Source organism: Lissotriton vulgaris, chromosome 3_1 (genome assembly GCF_964263255.1).
Source record: "Lissotriton vulgaris chromosome 3_1, aLisVul1.2, whole genome shotgun sequence".
Lineage (NCBI taxonomy): Eukaryota > Metazoa > Chordata > Amphibia > Caudata > Salamandridae > Lissotriton > Lissotriton vulgaris.
The window spans coordinates 708852439-708880092 of NC_141689.1; the positions used below are offsets into that span (position 1 = coordinate 708852439).

The 27654-nt window shown below is 44.8% G+C and overlaps 1 protein-coding gene across 1 annotated transcript in view; it reads right to left on the bottom strand.

Annotated features, from left to right (window-relative positions):
• Positions 1–27654, bottom strand: part of TMEM232 (transmembrane protein 232) — an 843610-nt gene that overhangs the window by 345821 nt on the left and 470135 nt on the right. The window contains exon 11 of the mRNA XM_086963014.1: positions 4782–4960. Coding sequence (XP_086819140.1) covers positions 4782–4960 — 179 coding nt within the window. The remainder of the gene's footprint in view (positions 1–4781; positions 4961–27654) is intronic.

Consider the following 27654-nt stretch of genomic DNA (forward strand, 5'->3'; position numbering starts at 1 on the left):
TTAAATGGGGGGGCAGCTGTTTCTTTTCCGAAGCCTCGTTGTTATGGAACAGTCTGCCCATAAATATCAAAGCAGCTCCCACTCTATTTAGTCTTAGGAAACTTGGCTTTTCAATATCTGGCCTCCTCTTGTTCATGCTACATTGCAATACCCAATTCAGGGCGACGACACCCTGGGGTAATCGTGCACTTTATATGTTTTATAGCAAGGGCAGCTGAAACCGACATACGACAGGATAGGGAAAATAAATAAATAGCCGCACTTACCTTGCACTCGCGGCATCAGTGATGTGGCGAGCCCAAGGTAAGGGGTTTCATTCATTCATTTATTTTATTTTCCCTATCCTGTCATATGTCGACTCTATTGGTGGAAAAATAGTTTAATTGGCGTCATTAACCCTATAGATCGTGCTGTGATGCAACTGTGCTTGAATTATTTTAGTGCCGAATCAGCCTTTTCTCCAAATAGCCGGGAGCCCCTCAAAGGCAGGTCAATTAAAGATGCTTGCAAACAGGGCACAAGTCCTAAAAGAAGAAGTGGGGGGGGGGCGCTGTCACAAGAAGTGACGTCACGACAGGAAGTGATGTCACGAAAGGTGGCTTGCACCATCGGGCTCATTGTCTCCCCTCGCTCACCCATTAGATGCGATTGCATCTGAGAAATCAGCGCATGAGCAGCGTGCTGTGAGCTCCGAGCTCCTCGTCCCAGAGAGCCCAAAGAGTGAAGTCCAGCTGTTTGGCAGGGGGGATAGCATCCACCCGGTAAAATAAGTGGGAGGACGCCGTCCACCTGCGTGGTGCCCTAATCAAGCCCTGCTTGTACAGCTCCAGATCAGTCGATCACACCCAAGTTTGCCTTCTAAACACTACACTGGTTTCAATAGCTCTGCAGATGGTGTCCTCTGACCTCCTGGTCTGAAAACTGCTCTTCTCCCAGCAGCTCCGCTGTCCGCACGTTCACCGCAGACCCTGTTCACCTCCTAGTAGGTGTTCGAAGGCGATCCAGGTCCTGTATTGTGCCGCTTCATTCTGCCACCGCTTCTCCTGCTGTGCCTGAACCTGCTTCTGGTGTGATTTTTGTATATTTCTGGTAACTTTAATTGTTTCTGGTCTATTCGATGTTTTCCTGTTGTGTTTTTAGTTCATTTTCCATCCCGCCACTGCTTCCCCTGGGGCCCCTTCTGGCTCCTGCGCCCTCCTCCCAGCTGCACATCCCTCCCCCTTCCCTATTTAATGGCGGCCACTGGAGGGGAAGCACAAGAAAGTCCTCTGACCTCCTGGTCTGAGAACTGCTCTTCTCCCAGCAGCTCCGCTGTTGCGCATTCACTGCTGACCCCGTTGACCTCCTCCTGGTAGGTGTTAAAAGCTGCCCAGGTCCTGTTTTGTACCCGCTTCGTTCTGCCACCGCTTCTCCTGCTGTGCCTGACCCTGCTTCTGGTGGGATTTTTGTTTATTTCTGGTCTATTTAATTGTTTCTGGTCTATTCTTTGTTTACCTCTGTTTAATTCCTGTTGTGTTTTTATCCCATTTTCCATCCTGCAGCTGTTTCCCCTGCGGCCCCTTCCCGCTGCTGGTTCCAGCTTCTGCCTCCCAGTTGCACGTCCCTCCCCCCTTGCCTATTTAATGAAGGCTGCTGCGAGGTCGTGCTGCTGGCGCGCCAAAAACGCCGCACCAAAGGCAAGCCCGTACTCCCGTTCACCCAGGAGGAGGACTTGCCATCATGCACAAAAACTCCCTCTGCCTCTCCACCTCGAGCAACGCCTTCTCCACCGCTGAACACCTACACTTCCAGGTCCAGACCAGGCCCAACTCCACGCTCTGCGGCACTCTTGCCTACAGACCCCCCCCCGCATCCCCTTTGCCTTCACCATCACTGACCTCATTGCACCCCATGCCATTGCCTCCATGGACTACATACTCATCGGAGACCTGAATTCCACCTCGACAACCCAGGCGACCACAACTCCACCACCTGCCTTGACAACCTCGCCAACATTGGACTGAAACAACTTGTCACCACGCCCACTCACAAGGCAGGACACACCCTCAACCCCCATCTTTGCAGGGGGAAACAGAACCCACTTCAGCCACAGGACGCAATATTCACGCTGATAATGGAGCCTCTTCAGTAAGTCTTGATCCCCTAGAGGAGAAATCCCCAGTGGAAGGCAGAGTCCTGGCAGCAACCCTCTACAATCATGCAAACTCCCAAATATATAGGACACTGATTATTATTAGCACACCACTTGAGAGCCTAAAGGAAATGGGGAGGTAGACCTGGGTAGGCTTGAAGAAGAGGACTGGAGGGAGGCGTGCCTCTAACAGTCTCTGCCAGGAGGGCAGGTTTCAGAATGGTGCAAGTCAAGATCCTTCATAGAGAGCACTTCATGCACACCGGATTACACAAAATGGTTAGAAATGGTGACGACAGATACCTTGGTCACTTGGGCAACAGGGCACATTGGTGCAAACACTGTGGACTTGTCCGTTCCTTGAGCATTTCAACAACACAGCCTCTCAGGGACCAGTGAAGGTGGGGACAGACATAGCTATCACATCAAAGATAGCTGTAGGGGGTGTCACTCTGGAAACAGCAAACCCTCACAAAATATGACATGCTCTTTTGCAACACAGCACTGATGGTAGCAAAGCGAGAAACAGTTCAGCCGTGGGAAAAGAGAACATACCAACCATTTTAAAATGGACCCAAAACGTAGACTGGTGCATGCTTGCGGAGAACTCGGTATACAAAGTCAGATGTTGCCCCACAAAATGCTGTAAAATATGAGATCGTTGGAGGAAACAGAGTCGAAAACTGGCTGGGCTATCAAATTTTCAGAATACATAAAGAACTGAGAAACTGGTATTGAAATGGATGCTCCCACGTGAGTACTGTGTGCAAGTCATGAATGTGAAGATTCTGTACCGATACGGAAATGTACCTATGTATGTGCCTTGATAGTTATCGCTTTGTGTTGTCTTAGTCTCGGCTCAAATAAACAGAATTTAAAACAAATCATATTTGCAAATGATGTGCTCCATTACTTTTTGATGATGTTGGTTCTGTTTTGCATTAGAAAATAATAATGTTCTAATAGTATATTAAACAGAAAGCAAAGATATTGATTGCAGATGATGCAAACATTGCACTTTCCACCATTAAAAGTAAAGTTGAAGAATAAAACACTGTTTGGAAATATGTAATGTGATGCTAAATAGCACCTCTGGGCAAATGAACACAGACAAAACGAAGAGAATTACCCAGTTTATGTAACCCAGCTCTAGGTTATCCAACTTTCCTATTTTTTGAAAGACTATAGAAAGCCCCCTTAAAGCTTTTTCAGGGATGCTCTCTCTGTTTGAAAAGGAAATTAAACAATGACTTCCATTCTTTTTCAACTTAGCCAACACAGAATACACGCTGTTGTGACAAGATATGTTTTCCTTACATTTGGGCTAGCTCAAAGAGCTTTTCGCTAGTCCAATTTGCTGCATCATGAGTGTCACTGCACGTGCATTATGGGTAGACAGTGTTGCCAAACCCAACACCAGTCATCCAACCTTGCATTTCACAGAATGTACTGTACTATACTGTACACCTTGGGCACTGTATTGTAACCAGAGCGCTGAAATTACCAAGGAAAGAAACTGTAACCATATTACTCAATGATTTAGAATCAAATATTTTCTCTAGTGAGATATAAATATGGAAAAGAATAAATGATGAATGAAACATTGTCAAGCAGGGGCCCTTGGGTGATGCAGTGCAAGAAGGTTCATGTAGGCTTGCCCTGTCACAAAGAAGAGTTGGATACATGATGAGGGATCATAGCCCTCGTGTTAACTGATAACAATTGGGGCATCCACTGAAGTGCTTACAAAGAAAAAAGAAAGGATCTCTTCCAGACTCCAGTAATTTTAGCCAAACATTTAATTTCAACTGTGTTTGTGTATAATTGATTGTTTTCCACTAAATAGATAAAGACTGAGGGTCGGATTATGAGTACGGCGGTCCACAGGACCGACATACTCCCGATGACGGTCTGACCACTGCCACACTGCGGTTCTGCCTGCAGTATTCTGAATGTGGAGGTTGGACGCCGACAGGACCACTGCGTCTGCCAGGATCCAGGAACCCGCAGCGGCGGCACTGCGGTCATGAGCTGTAATAAGCTGATGGTGCCGCTGAGGACCGCCAAGCACATTACGAGTTGCCTGACCACCGCCCCTTTCATGGCGGTAAGCCCACCATGAAAAGGGTGGCTGAGAGCATCTCAGGGAGCCCTAACAGGGTGCCCTGTCACTTCTGGAGGTGCATGTAGGGAGCGCACCACTGGAATTGAACCCCATTCCTGCATGGTGTGATGAAAACAACATGGTGCATGCCACACCATGGAGGAACATGAAGTCAGCACTCTCACGGCAGCCGTCTGTATGTTAGGCTCTCTCATGAGCCTAAGAGACCATAGCCGTGAGACCGCTGCACATCGCCCGCCCGATCTGGAATCAACTCTGAATCCGGTGGGTGGGCGGGCGCACTAAGGTCTTGAAGGTCCTCTTGCTGAAGGAGTGGTGGCGGTGCTGCAGGAGGACTGCCAAAGTCATAAGAATGCCCTGAATGTCATAAACAGTAGATAAAATCTTTACTAAGCACGTTGGCATTCAAAGATAAACCCCCAATGTGTTTCATTTTGCAGTAACTTGTTTCTGTTAAAGTTAGTTAATAATTTTGCTGCAATTAATTCTTCATCCAGACATCTACTGATGAAAGCCATTCTGTACCTCAGCCACTTTCACAGCTTCCAAAACTCGAGAATCCTGCTCGTTCCTCTCTTGAATGTGAATAGCTTTCCATGCTGCATTTCTTAGGCCTTCTCGATTCACATCTCCACGGAGATGATTGTAGACTTTGACCAAATTGTAAAGTCCACTGTAGCGCATAATCCAGAACAGGGGATCAGCTGAAAAAATACAATTCATTGAGCATTAGTTGCATACAAAAGCAACTTGCTAAAGCAATACCAAACTGTGTTCTAATAATTATAAAAATATTAATTGCAAACAGCAAGTGCACCTAACATAAATTAGAGCGATTATAGAGAAGAGTAGTAACTTGTACTCTTCCAAAAGTTACAGATAAAAATGTCTTCCATTATTGTAATTTTGACTGATTGAATCTATGTCAGAGGAGTTGCCATTGTCATTCTGTAGGTACATAAAATAAGAGTAAACAAGGCCTGCAGCCAGAAAAGACTATATTTAGCTTTCTTCAAAACCAGAAATATTTCGATCTGAAATTGCTACAGCTTTAGGTAATTTTTTACCATAATTTAGCCGCCATTCAGCATTTTTAAACTCCATAGGGGGTACTGAAAACATATATCTCAGGGATAAGCATAACCAAACATGCAGGTGCCCTGCGATCCATATATATCAGTGTAGCTCATTTTGAATAGGATATATGTTCCCTTAAACAGTCTACGGATGATTGTAGTCTGCATACAATTCAGTCCAAGCTCTATTAATTTCATGAATTTGTGGACAGTGATGTCAAATATATTGGCAAATACTCTGCAGCTAGAATATATGGTGAGGGAGCACGGCCTGGTAAAACTCTTGCGTGCTTGATGCATCCCAGGTTGTCGGAGAGGATTGTGACCTGCACACAGTCTACCAAAGAGTACCCCTTTATGACTCCTCCTAAATAGGGAAGCACTTTAAGCAATATTACGAGGAGTTATACGTTTCCCAAACTAGCACTTCATCAACTGATATCACTGACCATAACAATATGACCATGCCCTGGCTTGAGAAGGAACACATGGAGTATCCACTTGCCTCCCTAGCTCTTGAAGAAAAAAGAAATCTAATTAGAAGCATGTCTAATGGTTGTGCCCCTGTCATATATAGCCTTATTACTAGTTCAAGTTCAATTTATTTATGATTTTAGAACTCAGAAGAGATCCACATAAAAAGAGAGCACAAAATATAAAACATACATTTTCGGACAGTAAAATATGGTTTACAAATACACAAAATCTTGTAAGACGTCAGATAAAATCACTAATGATAATCATAACATCCATATGAAATTTTAATACATATCTAAAAACATTTAAAAAAGTTAAAAATCCTGTGACAAAACATTTTATTAGGTGGATTGTAAATGGCGTCTATAAATGAGGTGGCAGACAAAATGGATAGTTGTAGGCAGATTGTCCTCATCCACTTACGTCAATATAATAAAATAGCCGGACAAATAAAGAGCACATGGGTAACATCCTGGATAGAATTATTACACAAATTACAAACTTGGGAGGAACCATACCATTTGAACAACATATTATTCAGTGGAAGAGAATCCTGCCTCAATAAAAACCAAAAACGACGCACTCCATGGGGAAGGTTCCAAGTAATCGTAAGATTGTACCTTATTTATCAAACAGGAGTCAATAGCTGGGTGAATGCCTCTCTTTAAAATACGGGCTTTCCTGTCCATAGTAAAACTTAATTTCAAGGTGGCCTGTTTCAAAATGACCTTTAGCTGATATGATGATAAAGTAAAAAGTACAGATTCGTCCAATTGAAGCAAGTCAACCGCAGTTTTAATTTTTTTTACAATAAATGAATGCTCATTTAAGGTTCCTAATATTTCTTTCTGAATAAAAGATCTGAATGTACCAGGATCACCCTTTACAAGGCTTGTAACCGATCACACTATCCCTGCGAGACCCTGTACCCAACTACTAGGCAGACCAAATTCCAACCTAAGGGCGGCAACAGAACAAGCAGAGTTAACTGAGGCTAGGTTCCGCAAGATTTTACCTTCTGTTATATTTAGAAAGCCCCATTTTCCTAAGTCGAGTAGTTCAATACCATACAACAGGGAAGCTGGGATTTTAGCACGGAAAACCTCTAGTAGGAGTGCAAAGTGTCTTCTGCCTGTGGATCTGTAGAGGGAGATTAAGCTTTTACCTTGTGCCATTGCCTTCTGAATATTGTTTTCTTTATGAGCCTTGTCACTTGAATTTCCGCACACTGTTTTTCCTAGGAAGACATATGATTTTACCACTTCCAATTTTTGTCCACCTACAGACAAAGCATAATTCCCATACTTCAACTTTTTCCTTCCCTGCATGCACATTACTTTACTTTTAGACACATTTATCTTTAAGTGATGGGCCTCTGCATATTCATGTAATACCTGCAGACGACTATTTAATCCCCTTGGTGTTAAATCCAGTATTAATATGTCGTCGGCATAAAGCAAAAAGACAATCGATTTTCCCCCCAGTAATGGGGCGATACCTTCACTTAAAGACAGGGCATAGGGGAGGTCAGATATATATAGGGAGAATAATAGAGGGGCCAATAAACAACCTTGTGTTAGGCTGTTTGTTGTAGGAATAACTTGGGATAGACCCCTTTCCCCTCCCATCAAGACTCTAGACCAAATGTCAGTATGGAGAGCTCGAACTAACTCCAGAAGGATAGCCGGCATGCCGAAGTCCGATAGTTTTCTCCACAGCAAAGGACGAACTACTTTATCGAATGCCGTGGAGAAATCTATGAAAGCTGCATACACTTTCCCTCCTCTGTCTTTAACATATTTTTCAGTTATTACTTGCAATGCCGTTAGATTATCCATGGTTCAATGCTTTCGCCTAAATCTGGTCTGCTCAAAGGGTAAAATTTCACCCAAGTCCACCCAATCATTGATTTGCATCAAGAGGCATTTGGCGAAGACTTTACCCACGGCATCTAGAAGTGCAATTTGTCTGTAGTTATGTGGAGCGTCGCGGTCTCCGTTCTTGAAGAGGGGGACTAATATACTCCCTTTCCAAGACGGGAGAACCGTTTTATTTACAAAGCAGAATCTAAACACCGGAAATAGGATTTTACTCCACATTGCACTATTTTGTTTCAAGACTGAAATTGGGAGCTCATCCGAGCCCATCGCCCCAGAGGAGCGCAAACCCTTGATGGCCAATTCTATATCTTTTTCGGAAGGCGATCCATTTGGTGAGAGGTCTTCATTTGTTCCACTACAGTCAATTACAGTTCCGTTACTTGCATAAAGGTTCTGGATATAACCAACCCATATATGCTCCTCAATAGCAACTGGGAGTGGTCTTGATCTAACTCCACAGAATGTTCTTATTTGACCTTTCAATGCAGCTTCCCTCAATTTGATCCATAGACTATCCTCCCTCTCTTTTCTCATCTTAACCTTCACCCTAGTCCTCCTTCTCTTTAGTAGTAAAATTCTACGATATCTTTCGGAGGAGTAGGTCAAATACTGTTCCCTAATTCATTGTTTATTTCAATATTAAATAGACGTAGAGATCTGGGAGTTACTTTAATATGACTTTTTTGGTTCGACTTTTTTTGCAATTGCAATCACCGTATTCATGAAGTCAGCAAAACATGCTATTTCAAAGCTGTTCCAGTTAACCAAATTTTCAGCAGCGGCCTTTAGAATACTTTCCAAACCCCTAATTGCCCTGATATCCCAGTGGCATTTCCCTGATTTCTTACTAAGACCAACAGATTCACTGTTTAATGACCGTGAATCGGTCAGAGTTGGATTTAAGTTTACAGTGAGAGTTAGTACTTTATGATCACTATGGAGAGTATTAGAGACCTTAAGATCTTTCAAAAGAAAGAAGGAGGTGCTTCCCACTATCAAATAGTCTAGAATGGATTCACTGTTATTTGATTTACAGGTAAAGTTCGCCGGTGTATCTGAAGGTAGCCTTCCACTTGCTATAATGCCATCAACTTTTGTCAATTCATCAAGGAGCAGTTTCCCTCTCTTATTTGTCCTAATGTTTCGTGGAAAGAGCGCTTGAGGAATCTGCAAGGATTCTTCTTTATCCTTATTTCTGAATAAGTCTAAGATTTTACAGTTAAGATCCCCTAACAAAACTATATGAGGGGTGGGTTCTGCTTCAATGGCTTTCTTTATGTATAAAAAGACCTTCTTTAAAAGTGCATTGTGGCAGGCGTCTGGTGGAATATAAGCATTTATCAGAATCAGTGGTTTACATTTTTCAGCGTTGTCAAAGTTGAGAAATGTTATTGCCTGAAAAAGGTTGCTAGGGTCTAAGTAATAAACATAATTCCATTTTATCTAATTAGACAACAGGCAAGCCACCCCGCCCCTTGCATGTCCTCTCCTGGATGGAATTGCTCTAGCGTGAAATAATCCTTACCCAATATTAGTTTCTCTGTACACCAAGTCTCTTGGAGACAGATCACGTTTACATCTAATGTATGTAGAAATTGCAGCTTTTCCCTACTATTCTTTATTCCTGCAGCATTCCACAATATTATTTTTAATGTGTTGCTAAAAGAACGGATGCAGGGGGAGATTATTGTTAGATCTGCTCGACAGGACCCCAGGTAACCAGTTCCATTGTAGGCTCTCCTCTATGGAGTTCCGTTGAGAGGAGAGAGAGATAGGATCTTTAAGTTTCACTTGTCTACTGTTTTTTGAGATATAGATTTTTAAGTCCTCAGTTTCAAGAGGACGATCTCTACTGCCTGAGTCTGCCTGAATTATCGGGAGCTTGTTATCAAGAACTTGTGGTTTCTCTAAAAGAGGGATGACATCGATCCACCTACTTTGTAGGCCTTCTGACCATTGGAGTGTAAGATTTACAATAATTTTGGAATTAAACCTTACCCTCGTTATATACCCAACTTCTGTTTTGAAGATGGTGACTAAACTTATATCACTACTTTGGATAAGTTTTAAACTTTCGATCTCCAAAAGACTAATTATAACAAAGAATATGTAGAGGAGCTGACCCCGCAATGTTATGAGACTCTCTGAGACTGTGGTGGAGAATGGTCGCTTCTCACCTACCATGCATAAGCGTTGATGGTAGCTATCCCTTCACTGCATAAGCCAGCAAATCTTTGCTCTTTAGTAGTTAAAGAAATCGATATAAATGCAGATGGCATCATTTTTGCAAAGATAATAGTCAACCAGATTAATCCTTTCTGTCCCAGTCTAGTACCCAAATAATCAGACTTTATCCCTGGGAAAGCAACTGCTATGTATCTCAGAACTCTCATAGATTCTGATCTACACGTGTTTTTCTAGATGCTGAGAAGGTATTCAACTCTGTTGATCTGTTGAATGGGAATATATTTTTGCACTGCTAATGAATCTGGTAGTAGGGTAGACATTTCTTAAGCTAGTCCAGTTATTTTATGCATATCCTAAGGGCTGTATTTGCATGAATGACTGCATAACCAAGCCTATTCACTTACGTAGAAGAATCTGTTAGGGATCCCCCTCTCTCCCTTGTTGTATGTGTTAGTCGTGAAGGACTGGGCTATTCTAAGGCCCAGCGGTGCCAGGGGACAACACCTGAAACCTTCGTGGGTTACCTGTTCCGACGTACAAATGACAGAGACACGGGACACTTCCTTCGGCGTCAAAGATCAAGATTTATTTACTGCAGGGAATACAGAAGTCACAAGAACTACAACGCATGTAGGTTCTAGGAGACTGCTTCAAATTGCAACTGTGGATCGCTCCTTTTATACATAGTTCTGTCATAGCACAACATGGCGAACAAAAGGTTACAACTCAGTTCCCACAGTAAACTTCAAAAGGGTTGCTTTCATGTATTCAGGGTCCCGGAACATAATTACAGTAGCATCGCCGGTTCCCAACTGTAAAAGTACATTATCCCACCATTAGATACATTCCATTCCGGCTGTAAACAAGTTTAAGGAAGGAGTCAGAAACAGGTGTAAGGGAAGACAAAGATAGTCAACAGATTGAAAAGAGTGTAAGGGGGTGATATCGGAAACACGATTGCAGGATCAAAGGAGACATGCCTAATGAATGCACGGCTGAAACAATAGACCGGCACGGCAAGATGAGCCTCGAGCGAGGCCATCTGCCTTTGCAGTGTCATCCCCCTCGTCATAAAGACACCCTCAAAGGAACACGTGTCTTCCGCAAGAGCTTGGGAATCCCAGGGTCACGAAGCGGACAGTGTCCGTTCGCTGGCTACTTGAGGGCAAGAGACAAAATGGCTGCTGTATCTAAAATGGAACCCGTGGATTCAGATGAAGAAACCCACGAATAAGACGAACGGTTCAGGTCAGAGTAGCGAAAACACGTACACCCACTAAACTCGTCATTTGCGGTTCATAGATACCAAACTCGTCCATATTCGAACGAGTCGAAAACACCACTTTAATTGTCACGGAACCTCAGACGCTCCTTTTGCCCTCATGTAGGCAAGCACTAGTCGATATCAAAATCGATCTCGATATTCATCAGATCATTCAGTTGTTGCTGCAGCATCATTCTATCCATCAATGCTTCCTTGGTAACAGATGGCCGTCTTATACACGTCGTAGCACAGAGGCCACATAAGGCGGAACCGCACTGCACACAAAGACAACACGTGAACAGAAATGCTACAACAACCCCAATGATCATCAGAATCTTCCAACCCCACGTCGACATCAGGCCCCAAAACCATCCTAGTAGCGTCCAATCACCTACGTCCACGTGTATGGACTCGGAGATCTTATGCAACTTCGAGATGGCTTGATAGACGGTTGGAGCGTTATCAGGGATGAAAATGCAGCAACTCGAATGGATCACCTTACATACACCACCTCTATCTGCAAGAACAACGTCTAAAACCATACGGTTTTGTAACGTCATAAGCCTGTCCGCCTGAAGCTCTGCTGTCAGATTACCAAGAGCACTTGCAGTTATATTAGCAGTCGATTCCACCACTCGAGTCAACTGTCTCAGGTTCCTACTATTGATCATAGGTCCCCAAAACGGCAAGAAACCCTTAAAGAATTCTCCTGCTTCTTGACCGGCAGTGTCTTCTTCGCTAATAACACCTCTCACAACTCTAGTCTTGTGATAGTCTGACCCAACTGTGAAAGTCGGTGGCAACAGATTCGCAATATAACAGGTGCCCGAGAAGGCACGGGCAACCATGTATATGCGCGGTCATAACATACAAAGTATGTACCCTTGGCAGTCAACAGAACAGGGGAAGAGGACGTTGGTAAAACATACGTTTCAGTACAAGAACTCCTCCCAAGCTGAGCTCACGGGCTTCGGCCAAGACCTTTCAAGCAGAAATTACCGAGATGGGGTACGATCCAGATTGGAGACGAGCTTTTAAGCTGTCTATCACCCACTGACTGACATGCTATACTCAGCCTCACTCAGATCTCTGTATGCTCGCACCTCTTCCTCTGGAATAAGCGATGCGTCAAAAATATCTCTATCTAAATCAGCAATCGCTCTTGCCAAAGGCTTGTGGTACGGGCCAGGACCATGATCTGCAGTGCGTGGCTCTCGATGGGGGTAGGAATCTAGTGTGTTACGAAACATAGTTTGGAATGCTCAAGCTGACCCCTGGGAACTATAAGGAAGAACCAAATACGTAATTCCCCTATCCATGGTATGTGGCATTAACCCACACACCCAACAGTTGGTAGTATTCATCACCTCATCACCAACTGATGTTGATGAAGAAGCTGAACAAAGGAGTTATTCATGAATTCCGCACGTCTAACCTGTTCGTGTTGGGGTAGAGGGTGAAAGGAATGTGGAGAAACAGTGGGAGTAGATTTTGGTTCAGAAGAAGAAGTAGGTAGAGCAGAAGGCAATAACGATTGTATTCCGAAATACACTCCACCCACCAATAACATGGAAACAGTCAAGAACAGCAGGAACACCTGAAACAGAAAGCATTTAGTTCGTATAACCCTGTGTAGTGTTGATCTTTGAGCTAGAGTCTTCTCCACTTCCGACAACTTTGAGAATTCCATCCTCTAAAAACCGTCTGCAACGTTCTTGACGCACTTCGTTCTGAGTAGCGATTATCAATTCCCAGGAGTTCCTAGGAATCGACAAAAGTACCGACCTAGAGTCAGGAACCTGCTAAACAGAAGGAAGTACCCGCACGGCCCTACGGTCAACCCGGATGTAGGGTTCTTTAATCAAGCATTCAAGTGTAATACAAAATCTCCTAGCTGTGGAAAAACACACGTGGAAAAGAACTCAAAAATTAATAGAGGCTACAATTGTTCATAATGTTCAAAAATGACAATAAGGGGTAATGTGAATTTCAAAAAAGGGGAAAAAAGGCAAAAAGTCTTTATTAGTCTTTGTTGTGAGAACGAAGAAAATATCTGCATCTCCCAGAACGAGTCTGCTCTTCGAATAATTGCTCAGGTTGCGGAACAGAGTCCTGTCGATCAGACGATAGTTCAAGTCTTGAATTTTCCAATGATGAAGGTTCAACAAATGTATCCGACTGCACTGAAGTGTCTCCTACAGGTTGAGTATCACTGAACGGCACAAATTTCACCGGAGTTTCTATTTCTGTTGCGGCGATACCTGTCCTCACCCACAAATCCGCTGGTAAAGGTATAGGCACCTTCTTGGTGTGGGTGGCGTGCACCCAATTTTTCCGGCCTTCCAAACGAACTGCAGTTCTCGTGGCGAGGAGGACCTGATACGGGCCCACGAATCTCGGCTCCAAATTGCGCTTCCTGCCAAAATTACGGGTAACTACCCAGTCACCCGGTTGGAGCCGATGTCCAGGACCCTCTGTCTGTGCCAGCAGTGCTTCAAAGACCTGTTGATGAATTAACCTCAGTTTAGCAGTCAGATCATGAAGATAATCAATTAACATTGGGTATTCAAGACTATCGAAGGCCTTAGGCCTAGGGACTCCCAAACATTCGCAGGACGGCCGAACACAATCTCATATGGGCTAAGCCCTACTCGAGAGTGTACAGTCACCCTGGTCGATAAAAGAGCCAAAGGCAAGGCATCAGGCCATGACAAACCAGTCGTAGCTTGGATTTTAGCAAGTTTCAGTTTCAGAGTACCATTGTACCCTTCAACTAAACCCGCTGACTGGGGATGGTTGGCACTATGGAATTTTTGTCTAATTCCAAGGCCCTTACACACACTCTTCATCACACTCCCCACAAACTCACTTCCGTTATCTGACCATACAATCCGTGGCATTCCATACCGAGGAAAGTATTCCTTCAGTAGGACTTTCGCTGTGGACAGAGCAGTATTGTCTTTGAGAGGGTAGGCTTCGATCCATCTGGAGAACGCGCAAACCACAACTAAAACGTACTTCAAGTTATTACATCTCTCCATATGGATGAAGTCTAGTTGGATAACCTCAAAGGGACATGTAGGAGGAGCAAAATGGCCAGGTGGTGTGGGGGTGCCCTTGCCGGGATTGTACATCATACATACCATACATACTCTCTCAGCACACTTAGCGATACCATCATTCTTCCATACAGGGGACAGTAACTTGCATATACCTTTCGCGCTGATATGTGACAAACCGTGTGCCATAGTCACAACGGCTAGCACATATGCATCCGGCAACATCCACTTCCGACTCTCCGACAAATCAATCCAACATCCGTGTGCATCTAACTTTCCTGTGCTCTCCTTCCACTTAGTCTTTTCAGTTTCGGTGGCCTCATTCTGAATCGCTTTCACGCTCTCAACAGTGTCCTCACACATACCAGTCTCTGCAGGCCACCTTACTGAACTTGTCACGTACATTCGGGTTGCAAGGTTTCTAGCTGTCTCTTTAGCAATCTCATCCGCAAACGCGTTACCATGACCAACATCATCCGTCACCTTTCGGTGCGCACTGCATTTAATAATCGCCACCTGCTTAGGCAATGTAAGTGCATCCAAAAGATCGTTCACGAGCTGTCCGTGTTGGATCTTCGTACCATGCGATGTCATAAAGCCTCTCTCTCTCCACAATCGACCAAAGCTATGTGCAACGCCAAATGCGTACTGGCTATCAGTAAACACATTCACTCGCTTTCCCTTTGACAAAACACACGCTCTCGTCAACGCAATTAACTCTGCCGCCTGCGCAGAATTCTGACTCAATCTTGCAGTTTCCACAACCGTACTCAACGTCACCACAGCATACGAAGTCGTCACATCACCATTCGGCAACTTAAAACACGAACCATCAACATACAAGGTACCATCGGGATCTGCCAATGGAGTGTTTTTTAGGTCAACACGACCCTTCGTTTCTTCCTCAGTTCGCAAATAACAATCATGTGGTGGTACATCATCTGATTTCATATTAGTTGGCAACAACGTCGCCGGGTTTAAGACATTACAGCGCTTATTTGTATGTGACTTGCCAAAAGCGTCAACTCGTAACCGGACAACCTTGCGCTCGTCAAGTGTTGTGTCTTTGTACGATTTAAGAGAGTGTCAAATGCATGCGGAACCATTACCGTAAGCATATTATCCATGACCAATCCTGCAGATTGTCGAATGGACACCGCAGCCGCCGCTGTCGCTCTTAGACAACTCGACAACGCTCTAGCTACTGGGTCCAAGGTCGAGGAAAAATATGCACATGGACGCTGCTTTCCACCAAATTGCTGCGTCACAACACTCACCGCACAACCCTCTCTCTCGTGAACGTATAATGTAAACTGCTTACTGTAGTCAGGAGTACCTAACACAGGAGCCGAACACAACGCATCACGCAATTCAGAAAAACTTTTCTGACACTCTTCAGTCCATGGCAAAGGAGTTGGAACATCCTTGCACGTGAGGGCTACCAATGGCTTCGCTAGCAATGAAAAATTTGGAATCCAATGCCTGCAGTATGACGTGATACCTAGAAAGGCACGCACATCTCTCTGAGTTGTTGGCACAGTCATTCGAGCGATCGCTGCAATTCTCTCTGGGGTCAACCTTCTTCTCTCCTTTGAAAATAAGTGACCTAGATAGGTTACTTCTTGACAACAATATTGCAGTTTAGAAGGTGACACCTTGTGATGTAAGTCACAGAGATGCTGTAACAGCGATACCGTAGCGGTTTTGCAGATTTCTTTTGTGTCAGCAGCCACCAACAAGTCATCAACATATTGGATCAAGGCCGCACCAGCCGGTAACACAAACGCATCAAGTTGACTCTTCAGGGCTTGGCTGTATATCGATGGACTCTCACAGTAGCCCTGAGGAGCGCGTTTAAACCTAAAGCTGCGACCACCTAATGAGAAACCGAATAGATCTCTGCTTTCCTCAGCAATCGCAATGCTAAAGAAAGCATTCTTCAGATCGATCACTGAGAACCAAGAAGCAGAAGCTGGAATCAGAGTCAATAAAGCCGTAATGTCAGGCACCACAGGAAATTGTGGAATCACAATTTTATTCACCTCCCGTAAATCAATAACAAAACGGTAAACAGGAGGCTTGGATGGATCAGTGCGTTTCAAGATAGGTAACACAGGACTATTACACACGTTTCCCCGAGTTTCCTCGATAACATCCATCTTGATCAAATCATAGATGATCGCTAACAACGCTCGTTCACCATCAAGAGAGATACGATACTGGGGAATACGTGGTAATCGCACATTCGATTTCAGTTGAACAACATAAGGTGAGATGTCAAGCAGGCCCACGTCATTGGGACCTGTTGCCCACAAAGATGTAGGAAGAGAACTCAATTCCGGTGGGAGCTTATCAGTTGACAAGTACATAGGAGAGATCACTCTCTGACCCAAAGTAAGCTCCACTCCCGCAGGAGAACAATACAAGGTCGCATATAACCGTTTCAGCAAATCCAGGCCCAAAAGATTTTCACCACAACCAGTAGTCAAAATCAAAGGAGCTTTCAGATCACGAGGCCCAATTGTAAGGGGCAAAGGGCTAGAAACCGGATTGCTAACGGGGGCGCCAGAGAATCCAACGGAAACATTCGTTAAGCCAGACAAAGGTGCGCCAGGGAGTTTCGAATGCATGATGGAACTTTTCGCTGCACCAGTGTCCAACAGAAAAGGCTCAACTACGCCCGATGTGGCAACTGAGACGTAAGGCCCTCTCTGATCAACCGGACCTGATACTACTCCCTCTCTTTGTCTGTGGCTGTCCTAGTAGTTACCGTCATCAATATCATGCTCGACGTAACAGTCATCCACATGATACTGTGCAGATCTACCTGACGATGAACCACGCGGATCAAAGCAATTATTAGAATCAGACGAATTATTAGAACGCTCGTTTTGATTTTGAGTAACACCACGACCTCTACCACGTGAAGCCTGTTGAGGACCACTACGACCTCCTCTAGCTGAACCACCACTATTTCGGTCGCGCAAAACCGGACAATCAAAGTTTAAATGGCCCTCACCTCTACAGTATGCGCATTGGTTATAACCAAGCATAGATCTCTGCGTGGAAGAGTCATTACGCGACTGTGACCTAGCAGATTGTGATTGCGATCTATTCCGCTGCTGAGAGTGATTTTGATTTGAGCGCGGAGGATACGCTTGCTGTAACAGAACTTTAGTTTTGAGATCCTTTGTTTTCTTATCCGCACGATCATTTTCCTCCTTCTCCCTATTTTTGTAATATTGAGCCGTGGCTAATATCTGAGCAGAGGTAGAAACAGCCCACAAACTCTCAGAATTTTTCAATTTGTTGCTAAGGTCAGGCAATAAATTCGATACAAATTTATCTACGAACAACCGCTGACCTCCCTCGGTACTCATATCCTGACCACTATGATCGATGAATGCCTCCTCAAATCTCTTAAAGAAATCGGAGATACTCTTGTCCTTCTTTTGCTTGCACGCAGACAGTTTATCCCAATTAACTTTCATCGCTGGCATAAGTGTCTTCATAAGGGTAATAATTCTTTGAGGCAGAGCCGTAATTAACTGCTCAGGCTTAGCCCCACCAACCTGTAATGCGTCAGCCGCTACAAGTGCAGCACAATCACCGCCTAACTCAGCTGCGTGATTCTCTTGACGTATTTTCGCCCAAACCGGTTGAGGTACTACGTTACCGAACAACATGTCGATATCGGCAAGATTCATGATAGTAGCATCCACTAATTGGGACAACTCTTTATAATAACCTGCAGGATTTTTGCGGGGGTCAGGCAAAGATTGTTTCACCTGCAAAACTTCCGATCGTTTCCATGGGAGGTGTATCCAAACTCTCTGGAAGTGTGGCAGAATAATAGGAACGGCATTAGCATCACCTGGCATCCACACTGGAGGAACTTCTCTCATGGGATACTGACCAGGTGTAGCCATCCACTCCTCAGTTTCATCTTTAAACAAGGTATTACAGTAGGACGAAAAGATAGAAGATGTTCTACAGCACGTCGAACATTACTACCCACAATCATACCACTCGAAAACTGATGCTGAAGTTCAGTCACTTCGGGTGGCACATTGTCTACCTCATCATTATCTATCACTTCTCGTAAACATTTACACATTTCCTCAAACACAAATCTCTGTGTGGGCTCATTGAATTGAGAGAAGGTCTCGAAAATTATTCGCGGGGTGTTTTTAACGGGATACCTAATCCAATTACGCGCCATTCTAATTAACGTATCACGTTCCCTACCACCAGGAAGTTGACTTCGTCTTTGAGGGACATCAGAAACATCGTACCCAAGAATCGGTCCAAAAGGGGAGTAAAGGTTAGCGACAGCATTGGGTATGCGACTGCGAACAGACGGAGAAGAGGAGAGAAGTACAGGAGCAACAACATGGGGACTAAACACAGGAGCAGTAGGATTAGCCACAATAGCAGAAGTAGCGGGAACAGCAGACTGAGAAGGTATAGGCAGTGGAGCAGTAGGAACAGGAGCAGGTAAAGCAATAGGGACGACTTGAGGAACAAGGGGATTTGGAAGGACAGGACCAGCGACAGGCTGACCAGCAGCTGCCGGAACAACAGGTTGAGGAACAGGGGGAACCACAGGAGCCGCAGTATCCTGTGCATATGGAGGTGGTGACTTGAGTAGGTAGGACAACAAAGGGTCCTCTACTACTTCCTCTCCCTTCTTATCAGTACTCGACGGTAAAACAGGATAACACTTATCCACCGCCATACGTTGCAATCTATCAAAAACTTCCTTTTCCTTCTCTTCTTTGTCTCGCTGAAACTGCTCTGCATTTCTCATCGTCGTAACGATACCTTCCCTTATTTCATTTTAGTTGTTTGATTTCTTTCTGCTTGGCCTCTTTACGCCATAACCGAAAGGAATCAAACATGGCCGGCCTAGATTTCTTTTTGAACAATTTTGCTTCGAGATTATCCAAAATCGCTGTTTCAAAACTACCATGAGGTGGCCAACTAAGGACACCGTCATCTTTAGTGTAGCGGACCCAGCAATCATTATAAGCGATAGGACCCACTCCATGGCGACTATATAGCTCATACACCGGAGTTCCAACTGGAGGTATCGGACATGAGTCCTCCAATCGGGAATCCGCACCGCAACTTTTAAAGCAACTAAACAAAGTACTACGGCCAGGCATCGTGCACACTAACCGAGTTTCACAAACTTCAAGGGTTATCGAATTACGATGTCTTCGCAAAAATGCAAAACCCTCGGTTTTTGGCAATTGCAATCGTCAAATAAAACCCAACAACTAAGAACCAAATACTAAGAACCACAAATGCAATGGAACCATGCAAAACAACCGAGCACCAACGACTACCAAGGACTCTGGGAGCGACCCACAAATACTTAACTGAAAGAGCAATGGCGTCACCAGGAAGGCCCGTCAATTGTTTCGCTGTACAAAGGACTACGCAAGCGCCTTCATAGCTCAGTCGGTAGAGCATCAGTCTCATAATCTGAAGGTCGTGAGTTTGAGCCCCACGTTGGGCGCCAACTGAAGGACTGGGCTATTCTAAGGCCCAGCGGTGCCAGGGGACAACACCTGAAACCTTCGTGGGTTACCTGTTCCGACGTACAAATGACAGAGACACAGGACACTTTCTTTGACGTCAAAGATCGAGATTTATTTACTGCAGGGAATACAGAAGTCACAAGAAGTACAACGCATGTAGGTTCTAGGAGACTGCTTCAAATTGCAACTGTGGATCGCTCCTTTTATACATAGTTCTGTCATAGCACAACATGGCGAACAAAAGGTTACAACTCAGTTCCCACAGTAAACTTCAAAAGGGTTGCTTTCATGTATTCAGGGTCCCGGAACATAATTACAGTAGCATCGCCGGTTCCCAACTGTAAAAGTACATTATCCCACCATTAGATACATTCCATTCCGGCTGTAAGCGAGTTTAAGGAAGGAGTCAGAAACAGGTGTAAGGGAAGACAAAGATAGTCAACAGATTGAAAAGAGTGTAAGGGGGTGATATCGGAAACACGATTGCAGGATCAAAGGAGACATGCCTAATGAATGCACGGCTGAAACAATAGACCGGCACGGCAAGATGAGCCTCGAGCGAGGCCATCTGCCTTTGCAGTGTCATCCCCCTCGTCATAAAGACACCCTCAAAGGAACACGTGTCTTCCGCAAGAGCTTGGGAATCCCAGGGACACGAAGCGGATAGTGTCCGTTCGCTGGCTACTTGAGGGCAAGAGACAAAATGGCTGCTGTATCTAAAATGGAACCCGTGGGTTCAAATGAAGAAACCCACGAATAAGACGAACGGTTCAGGTCAGAGTAGCGAAAACGCGTACACCCACTAAACTCGTCATTTGCGGTTCATAGATACCAAACTCGTCCATATTCGAACGAGTCGAAAACACCACTTTAATTGTCACAGAACCTCAGTCGTTGAGGCACATGTGTGGGCAACCGTGGAATAACATGTTACAGAGGCCTTAGATTCCCAGGGTATAAGCTGATACTATCTGCATATGTCAATGGACCCTTGCTCTAAGTCAGAGATTCTTCTAGAAATTCTCCTGGTTCTTTATGAGATAACACAATTTGCAGACCTGTCAGGCCTGAAAATGAATTGGGACAAATCCCTTCTCTTCCCTTTGACTGCAGTTTCTCAGCAGTAGCCACTGAAAATCCCCTTGAAATGGACACTTAACTAAGTATGGGCGAATTTTGCGAATCTCGCGTTCGCAAATTTTGCGGATTTGCGAACTCACAATCCGCAAAATCCGCGAATTCTTGCGAATTTGCAGATTTTTTTTTATGTGTTCGCAAGGATTTCTGCCAGTTCGCGAGGGTTTCGTACCAGTTCGCAATTGCGAACTTACATTTCGGCGCGCAACAGTCGCGAATTATGTTGTTTCTACGCCTGGTTCATCATCACAGGTTCCCAGCACCCTCTGTTTCACCACTGCAACCCTCTGTTACATCAATGCCACCCTCTGGTTCATCATTACTGTAGATTATGGGGGGGGAAAGCAAGCACACCAGCCCTGCTTCAACTGAGATGAATTAATTTGGGGTTAGTTTATTAATGTGTCACTGTTTTAAAATTCCAGTCTGGCACCTGCTTCCTTATCTGTAATTTTGCTTTCTGTTGCAGTGCATTTTTTTTCCCCAGGACCTTCTTTGTGGCCTACTTGTAGCTATTGTATGAGCCTGCTGTGAGGGTCAGAGCAGGGTCATACAATTGTTGCAACTAGCAACAGAATTCTGGAGGGGCCCCAGTCAGGAAGCACTACCGGGAATTGTTACTAATGATGAGTTTGAACTCTTGTCCCTGCCGAGTGCTTCCAGTTTTGAAAAACTCATTTTTCTGCAATTTCGCGGGGTTTGCGGGGCGCGAAGACGCGCAAGATCGGATTCGGAAGCCGCAAATTCGTGCGAATATGCAATTTGGTTTTTTTGCGGCGTGTTAGTTGGCAAGGTTTTGTGCGTTTTTGCGAGCCGCTCGTAGCGCAAGACGCGAAGTTACCCTCGCGGTCGTTCAAGGGCGCAGCCATCTTGTTTGCCTGACATATTTCCGTTTCCGGGCGCGAAGTGTAATCTCGCAAAGTCCGCGGCTTGCCAGTACAGTCTCGCGCGTGTTCGCAAGGAAAATCTCGCGCGAACTTACCCGCGCGGTCGTGAACGGGCGCGGCCATCTTGTTTCTCATTCATTGCTATGGTTCTGGGCATGGTCTTTGTATCCTCTGTCAATCTCTGCCATCCTTTGCTTGTTTGAAGTTTTTTTTATCTATTTTACTTATTATCTATCCCTCTATTTTTCTAGCCCTATATTTTTGTGTTTACTGCTACTTTTGGTTAATTTTAAACTACTTTTGTAAACTCTTTTCTTTTCTTCTCTTCCCTATTCTATTTTCTTTATTCCTTTCCGCCCAGACCATGGTGAAGGGAGCCGGGAAGCATCCCGAGAAGGGGAAGGGTCCCGCACCCCGTGTCCGGCTCCCGTGCGGGCGTTTGAGGGGGGAGCTAGTGATGCCACGGGAGATCTTTACCCCGGAGGAGGTGGCCCAACGCATTTTTTATGTTCAGCGCCGCCTCCCCAGGACCATCATGGGAGGCGGCAAGATCAGTGCCGGGTACGGGGCCCGGGAGCGCCGGAAGCGGTGGGAGAAGGTGTGCCAGGCCATTTACCACCACTCTCGGGTCTGGCGCACCTACAACCAGGCCACCCAGCCACCCACCGCTGGACAGATGTCCTGACTCGTGAGCGAGATCTGCTCGACCTCCTTGGCCTTGAGATCCCCGGGCTTGGTGAGTAGTAGTAGCTATGTCTTTACTACTATGTTTTCTCCTGCTGTGTTATTATATTGCAAATTTTTGTTTTTTACCAAGAGCAATAATGCTGCTCATTACATTGTAGGTAAATTTTATTTCAAAATCTTCTGTGCATTTCAGGTACACTGCTCTCCTTCTTCTCAGTAGTGTTGCTACTATGCTTATTTGTTTTAGATTTTGTGTTCATTTCATTGGCCTGTGAAATTATGTATGAGTGTAGTTGAAAGAACTGCGTAATGCTACACACTAAGGTTCAGATTTTTAATTACCGGCGCATCCCTGCAAAGTTGCAGGGATGCGCCAGTAATTGTGCGTCACGCCACCATCACCCATGGTGCGCCGTATTTACAATGCGGCGCGCCATGGGCCCAAAACGTCACCAAAGCGTTACGCATCTGTGCCGTAAAGGCGGCGCATTGCTGGAGTTGCGTCGCAACGATGGTGCAGCTCCATCAATGCTCTGGGGTGCCCTATCTCCCCAATGCTGCGTCAAGCCGTACGTCTGCTTCAAGCAGGCGCAGGGTTTGAGTCACGCATCATTGTCCTCAAAGTGACTGATTGAAATCTTGTAGATTTCCCTCAGCCACTTTTAGGATGCGTTCCTGCGCAGGAACGCCCTCCCTTGCGCCGGAACTCCCCCTATTGGCGCAGGGCTTTACAACGTGATGCATCTCCCATATGCGTCACGTTGTTAATATACGCCGCACCATTGCGCCTCTTTTGTGCTGTCGCTGCGTCACAAAAGTCACGCAACAATGGAGCAAAAGAGCCGCAAGGGCCTTCTAAATCAGCCCCTACAGACTCAAGTCCAGTCCTTCCTTTGTACACATGGCGATAAGAAGAAATAGTGGTGGTGGATTAATAGTTTGAGTATTTTAATGACTGGTGAATGTAGTAGGAAACTTTAGTGTTGTCGCTGATCTTCAATCACGATGGACTTTGGCTGTCACTTTGCGTGCTGCGGACTGCTGCCTGCCAATCCTAGGCAAACCTTTTTAGTACTTTGTTTAGTGAGTTACATAGGGTAGTTTCCAATTTGACGGTCCGCAAATCAAGCAATACTAAAGTAATGACGTAGTCGACCACATGAGATTGGTCAATAATAAATCCCGTGGAGTCGTTCCCTATTTGCTATTTCGCAAAAATATTTTGTTACTTTGTTAGTTCTTTTGAAATGTTTGATTTGGTTGAGAAATATCATCCATGTTTTCTGTTTTTCTTTCTTTCATGTTGTACATCAGCTTCCCCCAGGGGCAAGAGGAGGACACAGGAGGAGGAGGAGGAGGGTGCTGTTGTCGATGCAGGCCAGGACCGGGCAGTCAGGGGCTCCTTTGCTGGCCCCAGTAAGTTTTAATTTTAATATAGATTACTTATTTTTTCCTAGCGTTCCTCATTCGATTTTTTCTAAATCGTCTTTGATCTTCTTGTAGACAGGATCTAAATTCTTATCCTGCCTCGACTATGACTCCGTGTGGTATTACTAGATTATTCTTATTAGTCTGTCTGTGTAGCTAACTAAGATTGCACATTTGGCATTTCCATTGGACTCCCATTCTAGTCAGCAATAGCTCTATGCACTGAGTGCAGTCCTCTGGGATTGTCCATAATGTCTTTTCAAGTATTCTAAATGTTTATGCTTTGACCATTGCCAACAATAAAAAGGTGAATGACCACCACCAAGAAAGAATAAGATACTACTTTACTTTTGGTTTGGATAGGAGGACAATCCATTCTACTACTGTTGCAGGGACAAATCTGCACAAACAGAACTATGGACACTAAATAATGCATCGCTTAGCTTATCAATTATAATAGGTGCTGTAACTGTTAGACTTTCCACATACCTCAGTGATAACAGACTTTGTAGTTGAACCCCCAATCTCCTTACTGACTAGATAGTGTGGCAGAGTAATTTAGCTCCCAAAGTCACCGATGGCAGAGGCACGGACTCATGCTTGCAAAAATTCGAAAACCTTTAGCTCATCCACTCTAGTCTGGAGGACCAAAAACCACAGAGTCTATTTAAGTTTAAAAGCTTTATTAAAAGTAAACACATTTATTAAATTCAAGTTTGTCATAAAAGTGAACGTGTAACTGAAAATGGAAAAGTGCTTAGTGCTGACGATTATTTGGACACATTTCTTGTGGTCGAGCCGAGCTCTCACCTGGTTTTAACTTGATCCTGCTCGTGTTCTTAGAAGTCAAGGTTCTGTCTGTTAGGAGAAAAAGTGGTGCGTGTTAAAAAGTAAAAAGCAAACATTCATCAGTTGTGCCAAAAAGTGCAGCAAGACAACAGCCTTCCCTGGAAAAAGGGACATTTTTACTCTAGAGTACACAGTCACAAATTATTAAATTGTACACTTTTTTTCACATTTCTTTCTTCCTCCTAGACCAAATATTATATAGTAGTGAGTGGTGTATTCTAACATTATTAAATGTACTTTGTAGGTGGAACATCTGGAGACGGGGCCAGCGCGGAGGTGGTGGTGGCATTGGACGAGGAGGACAACTCTGGGGAGGAGGCGGTGCAAGTGCCGGACAAGGACATGCCTGTGAAGGTTCACACGGTGGTGGCGGGCAGAGGTAAGCTATACATTCCTTAGTCATTGAGATTGAAGACTGCAGAGTGTGCTTTCTGCACGGGTGTATTATAAAAAAAGCAGGTAGTAGCCTCCTCTAAATGTACTTCGACTTAGCTGTGAAGTTTTTGGCGAGAAGAATCCCAATCAGATCTGAGGTGAACTTGATGGATGGGATGAACGAAAAGCGAAAGAAGGGTGTAAGTAAGTGTGGAAGCACGAGAAATGTAATGATGACTGGTAAAGAAGAATGATATGTGTTTGCTTGGTCCGCGAGGTGGCTGGGAAGGTAAGAAAATGGTATGGTGCATGGCTGGGTAAATGATGAAGCAAGGATGGGTGGAAGGAGAACAGCCTGGGTGGGTGAGACAGAAACTGTATGTGTGCAATATACTTTGAATGGATGGATGCCTGGATCATTCATGGTACTATCTGACTCTTAGATAGCATATGTGTATCTAGAGAGAGTAGACGGTCACTGGATGAACTAAGTGTTACTTTGAAGAGCATGTAACACCGCACCCGCACGTCCGTTCCAGTGTAGGAAAGGCAAGGAAAAGAAGTTGTAACGTTGTCCAAAGACTACCATGAATAGTAGCAGTAGTTTGTATTGCAACTGCAAGCACAGCATATATCCGGTTATTACGGTGGACACTCCCTACCTCCCTTAATAACTTTAGTTTAGTAGTAGTACGTCATTCATGTGTGGGGGTATCACTGTTCACTCAATAATAAGCAAAGCACCTAAAGTCATCCCATATGTCATCAAATACATCCCATGTGAAGTGATAGATAATCAGATAATTTAGCTTCTTCATTTTCCTTTTCTAATACTCATTTGCACTGTAGGGTGAAAGCTAAATTAATTAAGCAGTAGCCCTTTTAACAGAGTATTCTCAGTGCCACCCGTAATAGAAAAGTAAGAGCTTCACCACCTGCATGTACTGGACCGGTACAGTAACGCAAGTCTGTCTCACTCACCATGGTGTGCGTCTGTTTTTCTCGGGTGCAAGTTCACTGCGCTGGCATTATGCCGGCTTGCATAAGATAACGTACCAATTTTCCTAAACAAGAGAGAAGAAGAAGTATAAGAGTGGTGTACTGTCATAGTCGACTGTAATAGAAGTCCATAGTGCTCGTAGAATTTGTTCCTTAAACTCCCACTAATGTTAGAGCAAGGATGAAGAAGTCGGAGGTTACATAGATACTGTCCTCAATAGTTATGTACTGTGCTTTCAATTTGCTACTTGTACTGTGACAACTTTCTGCTCAATCATTTTGTGTTAATCTTAAGGAGCATTGGTTACAGACTATGTCTTTCTTTTTTCATGTAGTTGCTCCTTCCAAATCCAAGGCACCATCAAGGAGGAAGGAGCTGGCTCGAATGGCCCGGCAACGGAGGCTGGATGCCACTGTTGCTGAATATCGGTGGCTGGTGGCCCTGGAGGAGGACGAGACGCAGTCTGGTACAACAACAACGTCCACTGGGACAGCTGCATCCTCCTCCGTGCGGGCTGCCAGCCAGCGCAGTGCTCCAGCGGTACGGAGCCGGGCTACCAAAGCCAAACGCCACCGCCCAGCAGCAAAGAAAGCAGCTGCCCCTCACAGGATTTGCAAGGCACACCGGCGCCGCTTATCCCTCAGACTGTCCTACCTGGAGCAGGAGGTCCATAACTATAAGAACGTGGTGGAGGGCCTCCGCTTCGAACTTGCCACCCTCCGCAAGGAGCATGATGCCCTGGCTGCTAATTCAAACAGCACCCTGCCATAGTGTCCCTTGCCCCTTTTTTAGAGACTTTTGGGGGGTGGGAATTGGGAGTTGGGATTTTTGGGGACTTTTGAAGGACAATCGTTGGGGTTAGGGAGGGTCTTGCGGGAGATTCTTTTGTTAGGGCTATAAAAATATACTTTTTGAAACTTTATCTGACCATACCTGTTTTTTACTGCTTTTGAGTCTGGTGGGTGGGGGTTTAACATAACAGTAAGTTTGTTTTCCTGAATAGTCCTAGGACTTTAGTAGTACTACCGTCAATCAAATCTCTCGTCTCTTCTAATACTCCATTATACTACCTCCAACCAAACGCCTATCTTACCTGTAATTTCTGTTTGCAAGTAGGGCTAGGCCCAGGGCTGGCTCCACGGGAAACAGCAAATAAGGTTGGCAATCCTGGGCGGATAAAATTTCCTCATAGCGGTGGTACTAGTGGTGTGACACAGTGGCAGTTGCTTGCCTATGAAAAAAAAGAAAATGAAATCTGGTTTGTCCTCCTGAGCAATACAACGGTACAATACAGAATATAGCAGGTGACAGAAGTACACTAGAACAGTGCCACATTGTAGCCTAACAAATGTTAAAGTATAACTAATTCGGTTGAAGTTCTTTGACATTAGCCATGGGTCTTTGTCAAGCAGAGTAAGAATATATCCTCGGATTTTTTCACCAGCCTGTTGCTATCAACTTATCCTCCCCAGCAAGTGTGTGGATTTATTGCTGTAATTTAGTCACACATCAATCAAAACCACACAGCCCGGGGGAAGAGGGTTAG